At 45.4% G+C, this 23,037-nt stretch overlaps 1 protein-coding gene across 2 annotated transcripts; it reads left to right on the top strand.

Annotated features, from left to right (window-relative positions):
- The first annotated feature begins 8,000 nt into the window (after nucleotides 1-8,000).
- Nucleotides 8,001-14,211, top strand: Su(f) (cleavage stimulation factor subunit su(f)). Of its 2 annotated transcripts, none has more exons than XM_078194464.1 (13): nucleotides 8,001-8,131; nucleotides 8,367-8,558; nucleotides 8,711-8,743; nucleotides 10,279-10,376; nucleotides 10,455-10,608; nucleotides 10,683-10,916; nucleotides 10,987-11,370; nucleotides 11,462-11,708; nucleotides 11,792-11,861; nucleotides 11,944-12,040; nucleotides 12,102-12,360; nucleotides 12,428-12,562; nucleotides 12,666-14,211. In XM_078194464.1, exons 1-13 carry the CDS (start codon nucleotides 8,108-8,110, stop codon nucleotides 12,878-12,880), a joined length of 2,142 nt encoding a protein of 713 aa, XP_078050590.1. In that variant the 5' UTR covers nucleotides 8,001-8,107; the 3' UTR covers nucleotides 12,881-14,211. The 2 variants fall into 2 exon arrangements, with proteins under 2 accessions (XP_078050590.1, XP_078050589.1); XM_078194463.1 differs by having other exon boundaries at nucleotides 12,645-14,211.
- The last annotated feature ends 8,826 nt before the right edge of the window (nucleotides 14,212-23,037 follow it).

The raw sequence follows: 23,037 nt of genomic DNA, 5'->3' as shown, positions 1-23,037 counted from the left end.
ATCGGAAATGTCAGGAATAGTTCGATAATAAATCACGTAACCGTTGTTATCCCGTAAGCAAAGGCATTAATGACACACGCCGGTAATAGATATCCACCGAAAGAATGAAAAACTTGATCTCCTTGCCCCGACGCGATGCGGGACGGCGCGTCGCGCAGCCAATTACTCTAGATTCTAGATTCTAGATTCCAGATTCTAGATGCTTGACTTTCCCGAGAAATCTCGTCCGCGGACCGAGCCGGCATACTCGTGCGCGCGTGCTCGCCGTTTTCTGCTCGCGGCATATAGTTTCGAGTCAAACGCGAAGAAACGGAATCGATTCTTGCGTCCATGGAAACTGCTTTGCACTCCTTGGTTCAGGGCTGTTGCGAAATCGCGAGGCAGCTTTTGAAATCGCCGATGATTTATCGAAAGCCGACGATATCTGCGGCCAGCGATCGGTCGACGTTCCGATCCCGCGGCGCTAAATACGCCGCTAAAGTTCAGCCGAACCTTCGAACCCTGCGTTCTCATGGAGCTCGTAATCGGTGCAGGTCGAAGCCGTCGATCATCGATAGCCGAGAGAGATCCTCGCGCGATCGTCTGTTTCAGTCGACGTGAAAATTCATTTCGCTGACGACGACGTAGCGTCGACGCAAGGGTTTCTTCATCGGGCAAGGTTTTAGCTCGCAGGATTTCTTGAGATAATTAAAGTACCGTATATGAAAGAAACCTGGAGGTTGCCCGACTAGGTCAGCGGTCAGCAACGCGCGGCAGAGTGAAATAACGACTGCGGCATCGGAAACTCCGTAAAATAAGGAAAGAACCGGTGGCCCACTTGGAAGCAAAGTTCGCCGTCGCGCCAGCCAGCCAGCCAACGAAATCGCGAGGAGCGAGGAGATAAATACGCAGGCGACTGGCCCGTTGCAAAATAGCCGAGAGATTCGAAGAGGTGGCTTCGGACTCGTTGCGAGGCTCGCCTGAAATTAGGCTAAACCCGTATATGGCTCGAAGCGAGCTGTCCGAGCGACGACGCTTTTCCTCCGCGGCCGAGACACCCAACAGTCTTTTGCTAGTGGCCCTAGCGCGTTTCTCCACCGCGGCGCTCGTCGAGATCGGCGCAAAGCGGATCGGCAATTTTCCAAGAAAATTTCTTTCCTACCTGCCACCCCTATCCATCAGGCCTTCTCCCTCCTCTTTAGGATTTCACGTCGTGTACGCGTCGGTGGTGCCTGCCCCGTTCCTTTGAGCCGAAAAAGTAAATGGGGAAAGGCTGGAATAGGGTGGGCAAAGAAGGGCGAAGGGCGAAGGGCGCGTCGGCAGTTTCGAGGCACGGCCTTGGATTTTCGTGGTCCTGGAATTCGCTCGCTCTTACCTATCGATCCCGACGCGTCTGCGACCGGTTGCCGGTGTCTGCGTCCATGTCTCCGCGTACGAGGAAGAAATCCCCGCCCTTCCGTCCTGACACTCCTCGAATGATGCATTGCGGTAGCTCGGATGTGCCTCGGCCACCGTCCGCTGACCGCCGCTCCCGACACAAACTGGAACAAGCCGGAATATCAATTAAATTCTTCCTCGAGGCTTTCCATCCTCGAGAAGGGCACAAGGGTGGAGGAGCTTCTGCGTCGGCCGTCGACGTCGCGACGATGCCCTCGTTACGTTCGCGCAACCCCCTCGGCGCGAAATTCGCGAGCACGTGAGACGCGATAAAAGATGACCGGCCGGTCGTTAAGTAATCCCGAAGAAGAAGCATAAGCAAGTGCGGCCGTATTTACGGTGCCCCCATAAAAGTCTGTTTACGAGCCGACATGGTTTACGACGGCCGAGCAGCGGCGTCTCATCGAAAATCCTGGTCAGAGCGTCGTCGCGTCGTTTCTCCCTCGACGATTCCGAATTTCACGCTTATCGGACGACTTTGGGACGTCTTCGATCAATTTTGCGGCGCCTGCGGCCGACCCTCGCGAAAACAACAGAGTTATCGACCCTCGAGGCACTTTATTCGGCAATCTATGGCCGTCGAGAGCACCGATATAAAGCAGACCGAAGAATGTCCTTGCACAACTAAAATCTTGCGAAACGAAAAAAGCTTGGAAAAAGAACGCGCGAGAAACGTTGCGTTAACAGACGCGCCACCGATTCCGAATAACCGTGCCGGCAATGATTTACATTTTACAGTTTCACACCTTTCCCAGTTTTACGGTCCTAGCCGCGCGCGTGCCCGACGCGATAAAATGCAAAGAGTATAAATCTTGGAACGCGATTGAATAGTCGAGAAACATTGAATTGTCGACGATATTTCTCATTTTAGAACTGTATGAAAGCTTCGTGTACGCGCCGCTAGGGGTCGGACGCGTGAGAAACGGCGCCACTGGCGCGGAAGAACATGGAAAAGTAATTTCTAACCTCCACTGTGTGCGATATGAAAACTGAGGAAAGCAGGAACGTTAAATTGGCGATTCTCTAATTTTAGGTTAGTATATATAATATATATAGTATATATAATAATAAACTCTAATTTTAGACGAATCCATTGGCGTTTCCTTAATCCCACACCCAAGAAGAAAAAGAATCGAAAACATAATATGTATATGTATTTCCGGCAACGAACGATTCGAGAAACATTCCAAGGCTAAGATTTTCTAAGATGGCAAGAGCGGTCGAGAGTCGACGCGTTCGCCGAATCGGTATTCCAGGATGGGCCGGGTCGCGTCCGAGGTAGTCGGGCAAGTTTTAAAAATACTTTAGCCAAACCTGTGCCACGAGGTGCGCCGTGTCGGAGACTTTTTGCATGATTTGGCGCCAGTTACCGATTTGCCCTGCCGAATCTGGACTCTGTTCGTCGCATGGACTTTGAAAAGTGCAACGAACTCGTTCGTATCATCTCCATCGCCTTGAAAATTCTATTCCTCCCTTGCGGGAGCATTTTAGCTAGTTACATTTATAGATCTTACCGAATAATAATGGCGAGACAGTTGGCAAAGATTTCGTATGCAAAGAGAGTCGCGAGAGGAATCAAGAGGAATCGAATGATATCCGAGGTCGCGGTTGTCGCGAATCGAGTTCGGTGAACCTTCCGATCGCGAATGGTCCCGCGCACGGTCGCGATGCTCGAAAATGGTCCTGGCCGCGGGCTGAGTCATCGCCGGTTCCCCCCCGTCGCGTCGCGTGGCTGCGACCACAGCCGCAGACCGCGGGCCTAATTCATCGGCGAGCGTCGCCGCTCGTCGCCGCTCGTCGCGGTTCGCATGGGCGTGAGAGCGGTCCGCGTCCGTGCACGGTGCGTAACATCGTGTGGGTGGCACTGAAATGGGTGAAGGTAGCCCTGGGCACGATATACCGGTATCCGCGCAGCGCGGTACCCAGCGACGCAACAAGTGCGAGCCCACACGATCCAGTGATCCAACGTCTCGTCGTTTCAACGTTTCCACGACTCTGTGCGCAAAGCGCGCATCTGAACCGCCGAGATAATGCCACCCTCTACGTCGATGTACATACTGCCTGAACTTGCGGACCCATCAAACTTTTTCCGGCAACAAGCACCGGCCTAGACAAATGATCCCGATCAACAAGGCACACTCGACTCATCGCAGAAAAGAACGTTCGCACGCGCTCGTCTCGTTTCAGCGAAATTCTTTACCCAGGGAATACATCTCCAATCCCTATCCCTTTTCCGTATCGTTTTCACGAGGATGAAAGTTTCGCGCGAGCTCCTTTTGTCGCGTGGGATCGCGTGCCTCGCGACGACGATTCTCACGCAGTTTTCTAGAGACGCGCTCCGTTTTGTCCTTCTCTATCCGCGAGATCGCTCTCGACGACGGCTGCTTAGCGCGCGATCAACATTTTAATATGTTATTTATAACCCGATCGTTGCCGAGCCATTTCGGTAAACGCCGCCTTCGCTTCGCGGCCAATTACGCGTCCAATTACGCGACCAATTACGCTAAAAATAACCGATGCCGGCGTCGGTTCGCTTTTATTTCCATGTTCTAATTGGAGATCGATGGCGTTTACGGCTCCAACGAAAGCGTTTTCGATGCTCCTGACCGTAAAGTGCGCGTAAAGGGACCCGTTGAATCGCCGCGCCTAACGGTGAGTTTACGACGCAAATGTTGAAGCAACGATCCGCGACGGCTCGCGATTCTTCCCGCGCGAGCGTCTGGAGGACGCTGCCAGACGATTCCGAAAGGGGAAGGGCGCGCACCCGGGACCGGAACGACACCGGAGAGGGTGCACGCTGCGACGAATGCAATGCGACTCGATATGGCGGCAGTCGCACTTGAGATCGGCGCGCGAATTTCGTAAAAACGTCCCGACCGTTACGATAACTGTACGCGAGATGACTTTAAATAATGTTACGTAAGCTCCAGCGCCAAGTAGCATTTGCATACCGATTGCATTTGCCCGGAGATCGCTTAGCGTCGCAACGGCTTCGACCGGACTCGCCGAGAGGAAATTCCTTTGTCAGAGTTATTCGGGGACGCCGTCCAGCATCCTTTATTGCGAGACTTCGCCCTCTCTTTCCGTTTCGCTTCGCAGCGAGACCGCTTACGCAATAAGCTCGCGCGAGGATCGTCGCGAGCACCCGATTTCCCCATTCACGGTTCGACCGACTTTCGTCACCTCGGCCGGCAGAAAGCGTAATTACACGGTGCCCGGTATTGCTTTCTCGCTGTTCGCATCGCCTCGACGCGATTTTGCCTGGCGATTCGGAGCATCGGTAATTTCGGTGGCACGAAATCTTCGGCGCTACTCGCACGAGAATCGGCTTTAGAATTATTTCAGAGATTTCGCGTCTTCAGAGTCTTCCTGCTCGAGTTTAAACAAATCGGCGTCTCGCAACGCGCCGAAGAATTCGGCGAACAAATCGGTGGCCGTATAAACGTGTCGCGCGTAGTTTGCTCCATGTGCCGCGATATTTAATTTTAGCTCGGTAGGCGTTATCCTTGACTAGCTCTGCCGCTCGCATGCCGCTCGATACGCGAAAGGTGTGTCCGCGCGCAGCGTTCGATGCGATGCGACGCGACGCGACGCGACGCGAAGCGCCGACAGGTTTCGCAGCCGATCGCTAAACGTATACCAAACATTCCGCCGCGTCTCATTAAGGCGTTCGACGGGAATAATGGGGAAACGTCCCGCGCGCGCGCGCGAAAATTTATGCAATACGTAACTCGTTAACGATCGGCATCGCGCTCGCGTGCTCGCGAAAAATCCCGGACGAGAAGTGCAAATAGAAAACCGCGAATCGGTACAACCTCGTTCGCTCGGCCGCTAACGAGCCGCGGGTGCGATAATGGAATATTTATCGAGACTTTTCATTTTTCCTCCGGCAGGATGATTTTTCGCCGAAAGCGAGATCGAACGAGATGAATCGACGCGAGACGTTTGCCACGGTCAAGGAGCTGCCCTTGACCAGTCGACGGTTTCCACCCCGAAACGGTTGCGAAACGATCATAGATGGAAACTATGATTCCGTGGCTCGACGCAAGGAATGCGAAATTCGAAACGCTAAATCGCATCGACGCACACAAACGTTTCTAATCAGCGACAAAGGCTTCTTGTTCGAGTCTCGTAAAGAAACGAAACCGACTCGGGGACAATCGCGGGACTCGACGCGGGGAACGCGTGGTAAAGCGAGCGCTTCGGAGAGGGCACGCGACCGACACGCTCGACGCCCGCGACCGCGCGGACAAAAGGAGACACGCGTTCTCCCGATTAACGTTAGTACAAGCAAATGCGAACAACGCTCGCGGTGAAAGTAATTACGTAAACCGTGTACACCGTGGACGGCGACAGGGACGCGGACGAAAATCGGAAAATACCGATAGAAATGAAGTAATTAGGAAATCACGCAAACGGTGATATTAGGTTAGAATCGTGCGCGATATAACGGAAGCGAACCTTGGTGCCGCTGTTACAAAGTTGGGCATCCGATTCCATGGAAACGTCACCGATTCTCGACCACTCGTCCCGGCGCCGAGCAAATAACCTAACATAACCGAGCAAATAACCTAACATAACCGAGCAAATAACCTAACATAACCCAGCAAAACGTTTGGACAGTTTCCAAACATATATTATCCCCTTATCTTCTTTATCGAGCAGCGAACGATTCAGAGATGTTGCTCCCTTGGCGCTATTTCCATGCGAGAGAGTGCCAGGAGGTTGGCGCGCGCGCGCGCGCACTCCGACTGACCCGATCTCACGGTCTAGATTTCTAGTTTGTATTCGTCAGGAGATTAATAATCGGTCAGTGCTACGTGTAACCTGATTCTTGCATGCGTAAACAAGGCTTCGACGAACAAAGAGCAACGCGAATCGTTCGAATAATTGTATCGGCGGATTAACAGGCAATTTAGACTGCAAATTCTTCCCGCGAGTCATCGTAATAAATGTAACGAAACTGATTTAATGAAAATAAATTATCCAAGCGCTGGTAAACAAGATCGAGGCTCTAGATTTTCGTGTAAATCATTATGGTCGCCAGAAAACATTAATGGGCATGGAAAACTAAGCCGAAAGAGAACGGAACTGTTTAGGAGAATCTGTCGCGCAAATATAAAATTATGACATAAAAGATTAAACAGATGGCACAGATTTATTCAAGAGACTCTGCTGCATCAATGTTATATGCAACAACAAATGACAACATTACGAAACTTGTTTAATTACTGTTTAAAGTTTGATTATCTATGCTTTTCGATAATTCCGTTCTGCGTTGTTGTTAATTATTTTTCTTACAGGATATCGATGCAGCAGGTTCGCTTGCACGGTTATGTTGCCTCGGTTTTAGCTTTATATTCCCTAATTTTGCCATAATTAATGTTTTGCACCCGCTCTGCAGGCATATTTTCTCTGGGATTAAATATGTAGATCTTTTCGATGACCGGACAGCAATACTTGCTACAGTGACAAAACGCTCAAACTGCAAGCCAAACTGCACCGACAATCGATATTGTATGTTCATTCTTATCATAGATTCCTACATAGCCTGCCACAAGATAATCAGGTACTGAAAGTCCTATTTCTGACGAAAAATATCAGTGTCCACTTGTTTTAACAATTCTTTCAATGTCCCTGCACCAATTAATTGCATTACAGACGGTGTGCAAATTATAATTATTAATTAACTATGTTATAGTTAATAAATAACAATAATATTTCGGGATTAGACTAGTTGAATAGCAAATCTTTTTAGCTTTCATTTAAGCCCTCAAGACCTGCAAAATTCCGACGGACAACAAAGTTATTAACAATTGAAGTTGTTAATAATCGAAAACGGTACATGACGCGCAGTCTCTTCGGTACTACTCGCCATAATTTGGCGAGAAGTTTGAGTGTTTCTGCGAGGAGGGCGCCACGTGTACTGTTTTTTCCGGCATTATATTAATGCGATTTTAACGCTGTTTATTAGAATTAGAACATAAAAAAGACTAGCCTAATCGATAAATTAAGGTTTCCTCTTTAATTTGGCAGCTTTTGCAATCGATTTGTTGCACTAACAATTGAGAAATTCGATCTTGAACGTTATTGCAAATAGAAAATAAAAAGTATTATTTTGTACATATAGGTAATGTGAAATAAATTATTTTCTATTATTTATAAATGATAGAAACCTTCTATGTTGCCGTCTTAGTACACTAGATGTTTGTTTTATTATATAGGTAGCCGGAATTAACTTACCAAAGCGCTCAAACTGCAGTGTGATACCATCTGTAGCCGATTCAGATAATCCGTCAATGAACAGTCTTAGCATTCTGCCATGGATGGAGCCATTTTATCCAGTATATGTTTTATTATTTATCGATGAAACAAACTATTTATTGAGAAATTAGGAACTTTATAAATGCAATATTTTTACATTTGATAATACACAATGCGTATGACACAAATAAAGGTGCACGTTTCAGATATGCAATCCAATGAGAATCGAAAGTTAGAACTCGAATGAGGAAGGAAATCGATAGATCGAGCTATCGAATGCAATCGAAAGTTTGGATTGTGCTGCTTTTTCGAGATAAAAGGCAATTGTGAGTTGGCTTGTGGGGAATTTTCGCTTGTCTTTCTCAATTATACGTGGAAGTTTTTTTTCTTATTACAGGGCACCGACGACATCGAAAGTGTTAAAAAAATGTCGGACGACAAAACAGAATTCGTAAGTATAGCTAACAATTTGATGATGGTTCACAGTAGGCTAACATAACCTTAGTTTCTTGTTCGAATGTATTTAATGTACCAAGTTTCGCAATTGTTAACACAATTATTAAACCTGCCGAGTACCGAAAGTAACCGGCGTACATTGCCTCGCAAATTTATGCGATTGAATTTATTTAGCTTTTAAAAGTATCCTTAAATTAATGGTAATTGTTTGGTTCAATTTTTTTGCTTAGGACTGGGGAAACGAAAAATTACAACGTGCTCAGAAAACAGTGGATGAATCGCCGTATGACCTGGAAGCATGGAGCATCCTGATTCGAGAAGCACAAAACAGACCGATCACAGAAGTGAGGCCAGTGTTCGAGATGCTTGTTACAGTATTTCCTTCGGCTGGTCGTTACTGGAAAATTTATATAGAACAAGAGGTAGTTTTTATACATTTTTAAATTTTATTCCTGTAGAAATAGCTCGACACAATAGTCTCATGGAATAATATAATGTCACCGTTGTGCTGATCGAAGCTCTACTGCATGGATGAAATTGTATTTTGTAATATTTTTCTTTTTTAATGTTTCAGATGAAAATGCGCAACTTTGAGAAGGTGGAAAAGGTATGTTAATATTAATTGTCAGAGTTTCAAAATTTGACATAATTATTTTACATTGCTAAACTTCTAGTTATGTGTATTGTTCAAATTACTCACTTGAAGTTACACACAAACCATTTTCAGTATTAAAATTGAGACAAGACTGTTGGGTGAAGTTTTTTCTTCTAATAGAGACCTATATTTACATGCATGTTTTCATAAATAACGAAGAATAATTTATAGACTTCAAGTAACCGTCCTATGAAATAGGAAAATTTCTTACTTAACAGTGGTATATTAAAAAGTTTTAATTTGATTTTCTTAGTGCAATGGGATTACAGATAATAGATTTATTAATCCATTGTGATCGAATATTATCATACAATGTGATTTCTGAGCACTTTGCATATTATATGAGGTGAATAAAAACAATATTTCACCATAAGCAAATATTTCATTGATTGATCTGTTGATACATTTGGGAGGTTGTTTTCTTTGTTGGATATTACATTGCCAAGAATGCGTCTAACACGCGCAATGAGTTTGAGGTTATCAAACTGCGGAAACGGCACGACGTTAGCATTCTTCAACTTATGAAGGCAACTTCCTAAATCTAACAGCCTTATATTCCTTCCTGCAACACACTTTTCACTATGCTTGGATCGTGTTATTCATTATGCTATAAAGTTTCTAGTACACAAGTTGTACAATGGTAATTCTACAGAATAAATAACAAGATATACAATTAGCAAAGTAGTGTAATTACAATCGTGTTTTCACAAACGGTACCATAGAGAAAAAAGTCTTGATAGCGTACTGTTTTGGTTTGCAAATGAGTTTCAGGAATTATATAACTCACCTTCCCCTTTAAACAATATTTGAGAAACATTCTCAACTATTGTGAAACGTACACAGAGGTAGCATAAGGTGATATATGCTTCGGAAACGTTTGTTTACACGTCTATCGATTGCGACGATGCCCGCGACCGGCAAGGATAAATATTTATGTCACCTTGTGTTGCTTCGCACTGTCTAAATTTTTTTGTGATGTTTCGGGATCATTCATTTCTCGATCCCACATAGGTCGAAGGTTTTATTATATTAACACCCCGGCTGCAGAAAATAAAGAGACTTTTTTATTTTAAGGGGTCTGTTTTATGTTATTTTAATAATTCTCGTGTCTGAAGAAAAATTTCTTTCTTAATTATTAACGGACAAACGAAATGTTTATGTAATAAAACATTTCTATCTTGATGCATTTGGTGCATTATTATTACTTCCACTATATACGAACATTGTAGTAGTGATTGTATTAAGAATTCTGCATCAATAAATTATTGAATTTCTGCTTCCTGATCTTTTCGATGTGATTCTTATTGATATTAGTAATAATGTTTAAATATATATATATATATAATATATGTGTAATAAAAAAAAGACTTGCCTGTTTGGGTAAGTAAGGTGGTAGATATGTTTCTTGTGATCACAATCGAATGTAGTTCATGTTGGTGGTTATCTTCTTCTGATGTTGCCTCTAAAATACTTCTTTTCTCTAACAGCTTTTCCAAAGGTGCCTCATGAAAATCTTAAATATTGAGTTGTGGAAACTTTACCTTTCTTATGTCAAAGAAACGAAAGCCAGTCTGGCGACGTACAAGTAAGTACTTGTATTCTTTAACGAAATGTTCGATAAAACCATCGACACGATTAAATAAGCAACGATGTGCATTCGTAGGGAAAAAATGGCACAAGCGTATGATTTCGCGTTGGACAAAATTGGTATGGACATTCACTCCTACAGTATTTGGAACGATTACGTAATGTTTCTAAAAAGCGTCGAGGCGGTTGGCTCGTACGCGGAAAATCAAAAGATAAGCGCAGTTCGCAAGGTAATTGATCCGAGATGATCCGCGCATCGAACTGTTAATGCAACTGTTTCCTCTCTACATTCACAAAATTGTAGGTGTATCAGCGTGGCGTTGTAAATCCTATGATTAATATGGAACAATTGTGGAAAGACTACATGGCGTTCGAGCAAAATATTAACCCGATTATCGCTGAGAAAATGGCAATCGAGCGTTCCAGAGATTACATGAACGCGCGACGGGTCGCCAAAGAATTGGAGGCCGTGACTAGAGGACTGAATCGAAGTGCTCCTAGCGTGCCTCCGACCGGGCATCCGGAAGAAGTGAAACAGGTACATTTCTATTGTCTTGGAAGGAACGTGCCGCCGGCATCGTCAAACTCTCATCGAACGAATTCTCCAGGTTGAGTTGTGGAAGAAATATATCGCGTGGGAACGCAGCAACCCTTTGCGAACGGAGGACACTTCGTTGGTCGCCCGGCGAGTAATGTTCGCCATCGAACAGTGTCTACTGTGCCTGGGCCATCATCCGGCGGTCTGGCATCAGGCTGCGCACTTCTTAGAATTAAGTTCGAAAATATTAACCGAGAAGGGCGACGTGAACGCAGCGAAAAATTTAAGCGACGAAGCTGCTACAATGTTCGAAAGGGCGACTAGCACCTTGCTATGCAAGAATATGTTGTTATATTTCGCACACGCGGACTTTGAGGAGGGAAGAGTGAAATACGAGAAAGTTCATCAAATATATCAAAAGTTCCTCGACATACCCGATATCGATCCCACATTAGTCAGTATTTATTCTCGTCTTTTTTCACCTTTACATACATGTATTGTTTTAATGCAATAGTCACGCAACACTGTTAATCACCTTCTTATAGGCGTATGTACAGTACATGAAATTCGCGAGACGCGCAGAGGGTATAAAATCTGCTAGAACGGTGTTCAAGAGAGCCAGAGAAGATCCGAGATGCAAACACCACGTGTACGTCGCTGCTGCGTTAATGGAATATTATTGCACTAAAGATAAGAACATAGCGTTTCGGATATTTGAGCTGGGCTTGAAGAAATTCGGCGACAATCCGGATTATATACTTTGTTACATTGACTATTTGTCGCATTTGAACGGTAAGACATGCACATACAGTACCTGCTTGCGAATTACATTTTTCACCGTATGTTTCACTAGAGCATTTGATTTCATGTTGTAGAGGATAATAATACCAGAGTTCTGTTTGAGAGGGTTTTATCTTCCGGTAGTTTAGAACCAGAGAAATCAGTGTATGTAGCCCTTACTCGTATCTCGCGAATCGCAATCTTTTTATTCGACAGCAAACACCATCATCCAGATCTTTTTTTCCAGTGACATATGGAACCGTTTCTTAGAATTCGAGTCCAACATAGGAGATTTAGCTAGTATCGTTAAAGTTGAAAAGAGGCGCAGCGCGGTGTTAGAAAAGGTAAAAATCGATTTAATTTCCAGCGCTTCGCAGGAACGGTTTCATTTATTTTGATTTTCAGATTAAGGAATTCGAGGGCAAGGAAACTGCACAATTGGTGGACAGATACAAATTTTTGGACTTGTATCCGTGCACCGCGATGGAGTTGAGATCTATAGGCTACATGGAAGTGTCCAGCGTCACCAGGAACACCGCCGGCGTGTTGCCGCGGATTCCGGACCCGGAGGAAGCCATAGCCTCTCTACCCAGGCCCGATCTCTCGCAGATGATACCTTACAAACCAAAAGTGAATCCACTGCCCGGAGAGCATCCGGTTCCCGGTGAGTTCGATCAACTCGGCTCATTGAAAACACATCGCTTTTAATTTGAAATTTTGAATCGATCCAGGTGGTTCTTTCCCGTTACCTCCAGCGGCGGCGCAACTTTGTACCATGCTCCCACCACCTGGTTGTTTCAGGGGACCATTCGTAGCGGTGGACTTGCTGATGGACGTGTTCAACAGGATCCAGTTACCGGACCATGGTACAATCTTTGTCTTCTCTTGCCAGCCCTTCGAATCTGAGCGGTTCGATGGTTAAACAATTCAATGGCTATTGTAACGAAGACGGTCCCGCCTTTTTTCCAGCTCCGTTACCGATAGCGGATAACGGCTGCGACACGAAGTTGTTCGACCTCGCGAAGTCCGTGCACTGGATCGTGGACGAGAGCAACGACGGAGTCAGCATCGGATCGAAGCGCAGGAGGACGCGGCTGGCTGGCGACGACAGCGAGGAGGAGGACCTGCCGCCGCCGCCGGCGAACGACATATACCGCCAAAGACAGCAGAAGAGAGTGAAATGAAACGATCGGGTGCACGAGAGCCAAGGTATCTGAGACCAGAGCTTTACACGTTTACATGCATTCTGGGGGATCCCGATACACGTTGTCATATATATTTTTACATTTTCCGTTTGTTCCGGAACTAGACGTTCCCCGGGAGAGAACAAACCTATTGTCACCTAGAAGCGTACGTTACGTATGACTGCTAAATTCCTTATGTGACACTGTGCACGATATTTTGAGTGCTATGTACTCGGAAGTTCTTTATGCTGTTCGGTTTATTTTCGTTCGGATGTTTTCATTCACTCGTCACACACGCGCAGAGCACACACACACACACACAGTAACACACACAGTCACACACCAAACAGGTACAAGACGGGGACGGCGCGCGAAATGTCCAATCGATAAAACACGTTGTATTGTTCACCTTCGCCGCGGACAGACGATCGAGAGATTTACTTTTTACGTAATTGATCGCCGCGGAAATGATTGCTCAGGACACCGCTGATCTATCGCTACGAGTATCTCATTAGCGGGATTAGCACAAACTCCACGTTTTTATCGACTCGTTTATTATCGTCTCTGCAACTATACCCACGTGATCAATACTTTCGCAACAGCCATCCGACTTGTGACAGGGCCGAGCGAATGTATTCGGACAAAATGTTGTTCCACTTTCGACTCCATCGAGTGTTCCGACCAGTTTCTTAGAAAATTGTTTGTTAAGAGTTTATTGAATCTGTTAGATCGTCCGAGATTCGACGAGCGTTTCGGTTAGGGTAGAACGACGATTATACAGCGTGCAACGTTTGTCACGATACATTCGATCGACGTGCTGTAGATTCGATACTCGATGTACAGGACCAATAAATGATCAGCATCCTATAGGTGTGAGTTTTTCTTCGACCGCAGTCCACAGTTTTCACCCTTCCCCCAACCCACTCAACGGGATTTGAGCGTCGCCGAAAGATGCGCGGTCACCGAATAGCGGCATAACCGGGCTATGCAATCGTTACGGCGCAGGAAAGTTGCCGTTGCGGAACGTTCGCGCGGCACCGAAGTAAATAGTTCGTCACGGCAATTGGTGGGCCGCGCGCAAGTTGCAGTTTGTTAGCGGCCGGTATAACTGCTCGATAAGGGTGCAATTAAACTTTGATCGGCATTCCGAGTTCGAGTGGGCTGGTAATGGCCCCGCTGGGCTCGCGGCAAATTGGGCTGCGAGCCGCGAAAATAGTTGCCGTGTGTCGTCGAGATTGTTTTGAAAACTTTAGACATCGCCGAAATCTGCATACATCGGCTACGGGGCTCCGCGCGGAGCACAATCGGCATAATCGCATCCGTGTCCCAAAATGTCTTAATAATTCCTACTAAAAATAATTCCTACGGATCCTAGTTGATAAGGTCTTAAAATAAGTATTGCGTTAGTTGTAAGGAACGGCCGCCAAATGGGGATGACAGTCTTCGTTCGATACCTTTAAGTTGTTTTTCACAAAAACACCGGCGTCCTGATAGATTCCGAATTAACGAGTTAATTTAGTTCTAGGCGAACCATCCATTGTATTCTATTCTTAGCTGGTGTATAAAATAATAAAACATGGGAATTTAGAGCGCTGTTTGAAAATAAAATCGAATTGTTCGGCAAACTCGTAGCTCTAGTACATTAAATATTTATAGTTCCATCCGTTCATCTTCTTCCTTGTCCATCGAATCTTCGAACGTCGATCAGTAAGTGTACAAAGTTTCTAACTAGCGGATATCTTTCTTAAGAAGAATAGGTTCGAAGAAGGATCCGTTTCCACGGCGTGAACTGGACAGTGAAAATCAAACTTGCGCCGCAGCGGTCTTCGCAATGGCTCGCGATTGCTCGCTAGGCGGTTAAATGAGAGATTCCCATAGTTCTGAGCAACGCGGACGGGGGGGGGGGGGGGGGGGGGGGGGGCGGTAGCGAGGCGAGGGTTGCAACGTGTTCGCGAGCGACGCGGCGCGCCGGAATCCGTAGGAATCTCTATTACAGAAGCATAAATCCCTGAACATTTAGTGTGTAATTGTAGCATAGTTCCGCTCTCATCCGTCTTAGACGAAGATACCTAACATTTGTACACTTCTCAAACTAGCTAAACTAGCGACATTCCACCTCCCCCCGTGACCGGGCTACGTCTTGTACAGAGATATCGACGTCGCCGTGCATATTATGCATAGCGAGCCGCGTCTCGTAAAGCGAATTATCCGAATATTTCGAAACTATCCGCAGTCTCTTTGATCTTCTTTATTACTAAAAATTACTAAAAATTAAATTAATATTAGTAAAAATTAATTAGTTAGTAGTCCGACTAAAATTACAGTATTTTACTTAATCAAATTAAAATCGACGAGTTACATTGTACGACAGCAATTATTTTAAAAGCTTATGCTATATTCTACATTCTATATTCGATGCCAATCAAATTGGGAATATACTGTAAATTAGCGTAAAATTTAATTTCTTAGATCTATATAACGCGAAGAATTTGCTCAGACCGCTGCGTTTTCTTTTTCGACGATAGGAGAAGCAGAATAATCGATCATTGTAGGACAGGTGAGTGCTGGTATTCAATAATACGCCCACCTGGCGAGCACACGATATTCCCGAAGTCGTAGACATCTTGAAAAATATCCCGTCCTATTCGCAACATATCCTTGCGCGAGGGCTTGCAGCGTTCCAACTCGCCGACGTGCAAATTCTAACGAACCATGGTGCATTAATCAAAGGGGAACGAGGAATACTCGATCAACCATTGTGCTTTGTGTCACGCATGCGACTCGTTAAGAAGCAGTTAGCAAAATCATCTGTAGCGTGTAATAACAGCGCCCGGAATATCTTACTCGAATGGCGACTTTAATTCGCTTCTTACCTACCAACTATTTTCAATATTTTTTATTCGCCGATTTTTATTCGCTGACAAATTATTAAAGAAAAATGTAAGGTCTTCTCCAATTGGTTAGCATTTTTCTTTAATAACTCGTCAATGGTGTTTAGGAGAAAATTTCTGTAAAGGAAAAGGCTGCTTCAAATGATCTAAGAATCGCGAGCGACTTATAGGACACCCTGTATATTCGAAAGTGCAGAGCTTTCTCAAGGGGAAAAGCACGTCCAATTGCAGATCGCGAGATCAATTTTTCCAGCAAATGAAACCTCGCCTGTACCGCGATAAAAACGTTTCGGAATAGCGGAAAGGTTAGGCATTTAAGAGCCGCAGCGGCGTATTATTGAATTGCCCCTGAAACACCTGGATCCACGGGTTCAGGTGCTCGCGAGAATTTCCGCAAGCCAACGCCAGCCACCCTCCGGCGGAAACTACCCCGGCATTAGTAGGTTTTCGATGAGAAATTTTGTACTGTTAGGCACAGGAGGCGCTATACTCGAGGAAATCTACATATTTCTCATGGAATTAAATCTCGCGACCCTTTTACCGTAAATTCGAACGAAATTTACCGTAATTCCGTGTTCTCTCGTGCACGAAAGCCACGCTCTCGGTTTCCTTTCATTTCTGCCGCGATTACGAAAGAAAAATCGAAAACGAGGAACGGTGAATGGTCTCGACGAATTTATCGGGAATCGTAGAATCTGCCCGGTAAGAGGATACGTTTTGGTGGAGAGATTGCATGTGAAATGTCTCGGGGAGAGAGACGATGCTCGAAGAGTATATCGCTGAAACGGCGGGAGCGGAAAAAATTAATTACGATTGAATTATGGTAACAGGGAACGGAATCTAGCATTTAATTACGGCGAGTCTTTGTGACCTTTGATCCGGCCGATGGCGAAGCCGCAAATATTCCGGAGCGGTTGATATAGGGAAGCGGAAACCGGTTAGTTTGAAAAGGGAGGTAATGGCACTCGTATTTGCACGAATGCTAAAACGAGGTAATAACCGTATGTATACCGCGGCCGAGTACTTCTGCACGGTGCCAGACGATCCCGTGACGAGCATGTTTCTCCGATTTTTCATCGTTTCTTCTCTATTGCACGGAATCTTTGAAATAACCAGTTCCCAACCAAACATTTATCCCTTCGATACGAACAAATCCATGGTAACGTGGCATGTTTAAAATCACCGGGCACACATTAAAATCACGCGAGGCCTAATCGGTTAGGCCCTTTTGCGGGATAATTCCAATTTTTGGTAGAAAGACTTGGTAACGAGACTTTTCGAGATAAGATTCCTCGTTATCGGTGAATCACTATTTGCTAGCGGCAAACTATCGGGGCGTAGATCCCGTCGGGCGACCGCGCGAGATTAACGAAGATTTTCGAATCTGCCTCGGCCATTAATTCCTGCAGCGAGAAAATTTAGAGAGGCGCTCGCTTGTAACCGCTCGAGACCGCTCGAGACGCTTTGCTCCTTTGAAAGTTTGCCTCTATCGCGGGAGGAAGACAAATGACAGGAGCCGAAAGGAGATCCCTTGGAACTGCTAGTTGGCCTTTCATAGAACACAAACGCATAATTCTCCCGCTTCGCTGGGGGAGCGAACTATCCGCGAGATACCGTGTAAGAGTAATTTCTTCGGCGAGTCGATAAAAAACGAGGACGCCGAGAAGTCACTTGCCGGTAACCCGCGCGCGCGCGCGGGCGAACCGAATGCCTTCGAGTACTTCGTCGGCGTATAAATCACCGATCTCGGTCCCGACGTAAATGATTTTTATCTGCATCGGCCCCGACGAAGATGCAGCCCCGCAATCGAGGCCATAAGTTTCCCGAAGAGGAATCCCCAACTTCGATAACAAACACCACCCTCGTGCCTTATCGCCGAATAATTAGACCTACGATTTTATTTAGAACAAAGTAGACGAATCAGAAGGGAATACCTTAAAGTACTTAATCATTGTCTGCAACAGATGTCACGATGAAGAATAACATAGATATCAAGATGAATAATAATATAACATCGAGTGTGTTGTATTCGAAATCACATTTCGGAAAACAGCGATTTATTGGTATTAAAATGACTGATTAAATTGGATTAGTTTCACGTATTTATCAAGTTAAGGTCGACTGGATTTATATAAAATATAAAAGAGAGAAAGGCGGCGCGGAGTGGCGTGACAATGAATCCAGAGAGCGAAACGATCCGCGGAGAAAAATATAACGGGTTTAAGCCATTTGCGAGCCGCGATCGTACGTTTCGCCGTGTATGATCTCCTACATATTTGAACGGCGCATAAAGCAATAATGGTGGGGGGGGGGGGGGGGGGTGGTGGCTATATTAGAAGCTTTATCGAGGGTCTGATTCAATAGCGCTCGTCATCCGGGGGCGACATCGTTATCTCTACAATAGCTATCTTCTCGGCTATGCGGCTCGCACAATAATGATGTTTTCTAAGACGAAGGGATTGTGGATGGGATTCTCCTTGGGACACCTTCTAACGATGTCCCCGTTTGCTTTTCGAGTCTCAAAAATCCTTAAACAAGGAATAGACGAAACGGTGGCCGTTCATCGAGGATTCGATGAGTTTTCGTCAACTCAAGTTTGCCACACTTTCAAATGCTGTAACTTTCTTTTAAAAAATCATACAATAGTCTACTTTGTCGAATTTTAAAGGCCAAAGCTTCTACTTCGAAGCCCACTAGTTTAATTTTTCTGAAAATTTTATTTGAAGTCGCCTTCTTGGAATAGTATTTTTAACCCCTTCCCGTACTTTAGCGAATCAGACTCGCGATGAAGATTTTTGCCCAAACATGAATATCGCGAGTCAGACTCGCGAACAGTTACTTGGGCCAAACATAAACATCGCGAGCCTGTGTCGCGAACACATGCTTGGGCCAAACGTAAACATAACAAGCCGAGCTCGCGGACTGATTTTTTGCCCGTTACGCTCGTGACTGAATGTTAGTTCCTCTCGGTACCTCCGAACAGTTAGTCACGATTCTTGTCGTTGCTGTTACGAAGCAGTTCAATTATTACAATTTAAGAAATCCCTTCAAAATGCAAGGTACAAAAGTGTGTAGTGAAGGCCTTGATATTTTAGTTTCGCGTAAAATTGACTATATCACAGGCATTGCGGGCATCTACATTTCGGATCGTATTGCGACTGTTTACAAACATCAGTCTCGTCTGTTTAGCGCGCGTTGATGCGGACCGCTCGGGCCCGAGTTTCGTCGAGCTAAATGGCACGGGGAGGGGTTAATAAAGCAATGCCAATTCGGCGATTTCGATCGACGGTGTTAAAGAGGCGATTAAAACAGTAGAATTCGGTTTCCTTGGTGTTTATTTGCAGCACGCTTGGCTCGACTCGCAACATCTTTTTTTGGAAGCCCGGAGCCCCGATTTTCCAATGGTCTTTTTCCCTCGAATCTCGTTGCGGCAGCTTTCCGTCCCTCTTTCGGTATGCATTATTGACGTAATAAACTTCCAACGGAATATTTATGCGAGCATGCCACGTTAGCCTCCGTGAGGGATGCTCGTTCACGCTGCTGAAATTGCCCCGGCAAGAAGAAGAAGAACAGTGTATTAACACTCGAAACGCCGCAGGAAATGGTCGGACATGCTAACACACCGATTTACTCGGACGAGGAATAATGGAGGATTATGACGTTATCTTGAGCACTTAGCTGTAAATCCTGGGCCAAACCGAGCGCCGCGTTTTCAGCAACTATTTTCTACTTTCGCCGGTGAACCGTTGTTTGACCCGCCGCGATCGGCGGGAATATTGTTAACATTTTCCCCTCCGTGGAAATACAATTGCGCGGGCCTCTGCCTTGTTCCATGCTATTTCTAATTGTGCTGCGGCATTTTTACAGATATTATTTCCCGCGATGAATACGCGTATCGATTTATCATGCACGAGTTTTATTAATTAATAGAGAACGAAGGGGGCGCGCGCTGCCGATCGTTGATTTATATTTTATTTCCCGATTATACTCGTCGAGCATTTTTATTTCAATAGCTCTTTCAGCGGCTCGGCCGCGTTTTTGCGACTCGAAAAAACCCCTGTGTTTCATCGAGTCGCGTTAATTAATTTCGATTTCGTTAAATATTCGCCTGTCCGCCCGCGGACTTTTAGCCGAAATTCTGCCCGCGCGGGTTAATTCTTAATCAGAGGGCCACGGTTTGATTACGGTGCTATGGGAGCTTTTACCCGTCGATAGTTTCTCAGTTTGCGACGCGCGGAACGCCGTTACGGAAAACCCCATTGTCCGCCGTGGTAGACAAAGGCTGAAGAGAATGGACCGGGGGCTGCGACAGCGTTAACGATTATAATAGCCGTTGACGCGGACTTGATACCGATGACCGAGTCAAACGCGAGAGAAAAAAGCTCCGGGTGCTTTCACGCTTTTACGAGGCGAAGTGCTTACAGTTTTCGAGCGGCGCATTCGAGCACCGCCGCCGTCGCCGTCGCTGCAAACTTCTGCATTTTCAAATTGCGTATATTCACGAGTGCCTCCAACAGTTGAAAACTCACGCCGCTGCTGGCCGGAACTTTCGTACAATTTTTTAGGAACGATTCCGTCCCCTCCTGTCGCAACGTCTACAACTTTTTCTCCTTTCGCGGGACGCGGACGCGTTGCACAACCGGTGTTGCACCGGCGCGCGCGCGTTCTCTCCGGAGCTTTATCGGGGGAAATAAAAAGGATGCGAACGTGCCTATTTGCTCGCGTAAGCCTCTCTATTCTAATACGATTTTTCTATACGGTGCCCGGTGTTTGTTCGCACGGAATTTACACCGGAAAACATCGGTCTTTGATCGTCTGCTCTCGAATTCTGCTTCAATCGAGGCTGACTCCTGATGCAGGTGTTCGATAGCGCTTCGACACCGCTCTTCGAATTTAAATTAACTTCCATTCCCATTCTCATCAGTGTTCAACCCTTGATAAATATTTCTATCTTTCCTTTTAATTCTTCGCTGGATCATGGAATTTTTGTTTTATCGTGCGACAGATCCAGCGTAATTTTCGAACGTGTCTAGATAATATTTGTTCTTGCTCTGCGGAAACGGTCGAAAAAATTCGAAACGTCTGTCCGATTCGATTACATAGAAAAACATGTAACTTGTGGACAGAGACGGGTGGCGCGCGGTTTTATGAACCCGCCGCTGTAAATCAATTTTGAACATTGGTAGAAAAGCTGAAACGTCGATTCCGATTGATTTCGCAGAAGAAGCGTGATTAATTGATGTTCAAACAAGTGGTTCTCCCGAGCGATGGTTTCCGCGTTCCGTTTTGCAGGAGAGCCTTGTCCCCGACTCGTATAATTTATCATCGGAAATTCAAGTCCGATGTTTTCGATGGTCTGTTAATTATGTTACCCGGGCCGGTTTTTTTTTTCTCCTGCGAGGACGGCGCGCGAGGACCGCGTCGGCCCCGAAATTCGCGTGCGGCGTGCAGCGACACGGAACCACGCACCGCGATACAATAGTGTTAATTACGGCGACGTTATTTAATTGTAATTACACCGATGCCCGTGCCGTTAATATTAATTAGCCAGCCGTGCTCGCGGGGACGCGTCGACCGCGCAGCCGCGTCCCATTCTATTAATGACGCGCATTCCCCGACCGATGACAGGCTCGTGGCCTACATATCTATTTGTCTCGGTATAGTAATATTTAGACGAATTCACGCCGGATTACCTGCCCCGATGCTGACAGCCGAGGCTGTCCCAGGTGAGCGTATACAGTCCGCGACAGGGAGCAAGTGAAATTTATGCACGTCCGGAAACGTACCGTCGCTTCGTGAACAGTTAAACGTCTCTCACCTGGACGAAAAAGAAATTAACTTAGAGATTATAAGAGTAGAGACTTCAAGCTTTAAAATGAGCACGGAGTGATTTTGATTTGACCGACGATTTGTTTCAAAAAATCATAAAAAAATCCCAGGCCGTTTTACGGTAATGTAGCTTTCAGCATAGGAAAGTAGACACTTTGAGATTCAATTTAAGCACCCTGAAGTCCAAATTGCCCCACGGGAAAGTGATTGAAAACTCGCCCAAAGTCCAAAAATGAGCCTAATACCCCCGATTATTTGATTCAAAAAATCATAAAAAAATCCCAGGCCGTTTTACGGTAAAGTAGCTTCCGGTATCGAAAAGTAGACACTTTCAGCTTCAATTTAAGCACCCTGAAGTAAAAATTGCCCCACGGGAAAGTGATTGAAAACTCGCCAAAACTCCAAATATGAACCCCAGAAGGGCTAACATCCCCGATGATTTGATTCAAAAAATCATAAAAAAATCCTAGGCCTTTTTACGGTAATGTGGCTTCCGGTATCGTAAAGTAGACACTTTCAGCTTCAATTTAAGCACCCTGAAGTCCAAATTGCTCCACGGGAAAGTGATTGAAAACTCGCCCAAAGTCGAAAAATGAGCCCCAGATGACCTAATACCCCCGATGATTTCATTCAAAAAATCATAAAAAAATCCCAGGCCGTTTTATGGTAATGTAGCTTTCGGCATAGGAAAGTAGACATTTTCAGATTCAATTTAAGCACCCTGAAGTCCAAATTGCCCCACGGGAAAGTGATTGAAACCCAAACTCCAAAAATGAGCCCCAGAAGGGCTAATATCCCCGATGATTTGATTCAAAAAATCATTAAAAAATCCCAGGACATTTTACAGTAATGTGGCTTCCGGTATCGAAAAGTAGACACTTTCGGCTTCAATTTAAGCACCCTGAAGTAAAAATTGCTCCACGGGAAAGTGATTGAAAACTCGCCCAAAGTCCAAAAATGAGCCTAATACCCCCGATTATTTGATTCAAAAAATCATAAAAAAATCTCAGGCCGTTTTACGGTAATGTGGCTTCCGGTATCGTAAAGTAGACACTTTCAGCTTCAATTTAAGCACCCTGAAGTAAAATTTGCTCCACGGGAAAGTGATTGAAAACTCGCCCAAAGTCAAAAAATGAGCCCCAGAAGGGCTAATATCCCCGATGATTTCATTCAAAAAATCATAAAAAAATCCCAGGACATTTTACAGTAATGTGGCTTCCGGTATCGTAAAGTAGACACTTTCAGCTTCAATTTAAGTACCCTGAAGTCCAAATTGCCCCACGAGAAAGTGATTGAAAACTCGCCCAAAGTCAAAAAATGAGCTCCAGAAGGGCTAATATCGCCGATGATTTGATTCAAGAAATTATAAAAATGCTTAAAAGATGCAAAGTTCTCTCTTATATCTGTAGAATTTAACAGCGGCATTGTAGCGGAACG

Source organism: Augochlora pura, chromosome 11 (genome assembly GCF_028453695.1).
Source record: "Augochlora pura isolate Apur16 chromosome 11, APUR_v2.2.1, whole genome shotgun sequence".
Taxonomy (NCBI): Eukaryota; Metazoa; Arthropoda; class Insecta; order Hymenoptera; family Halictidae; genus Augochlora; species Augochlora pura.
This window is presented reverse-complemented; position numbering and strand designations above follow the sequence as displayed.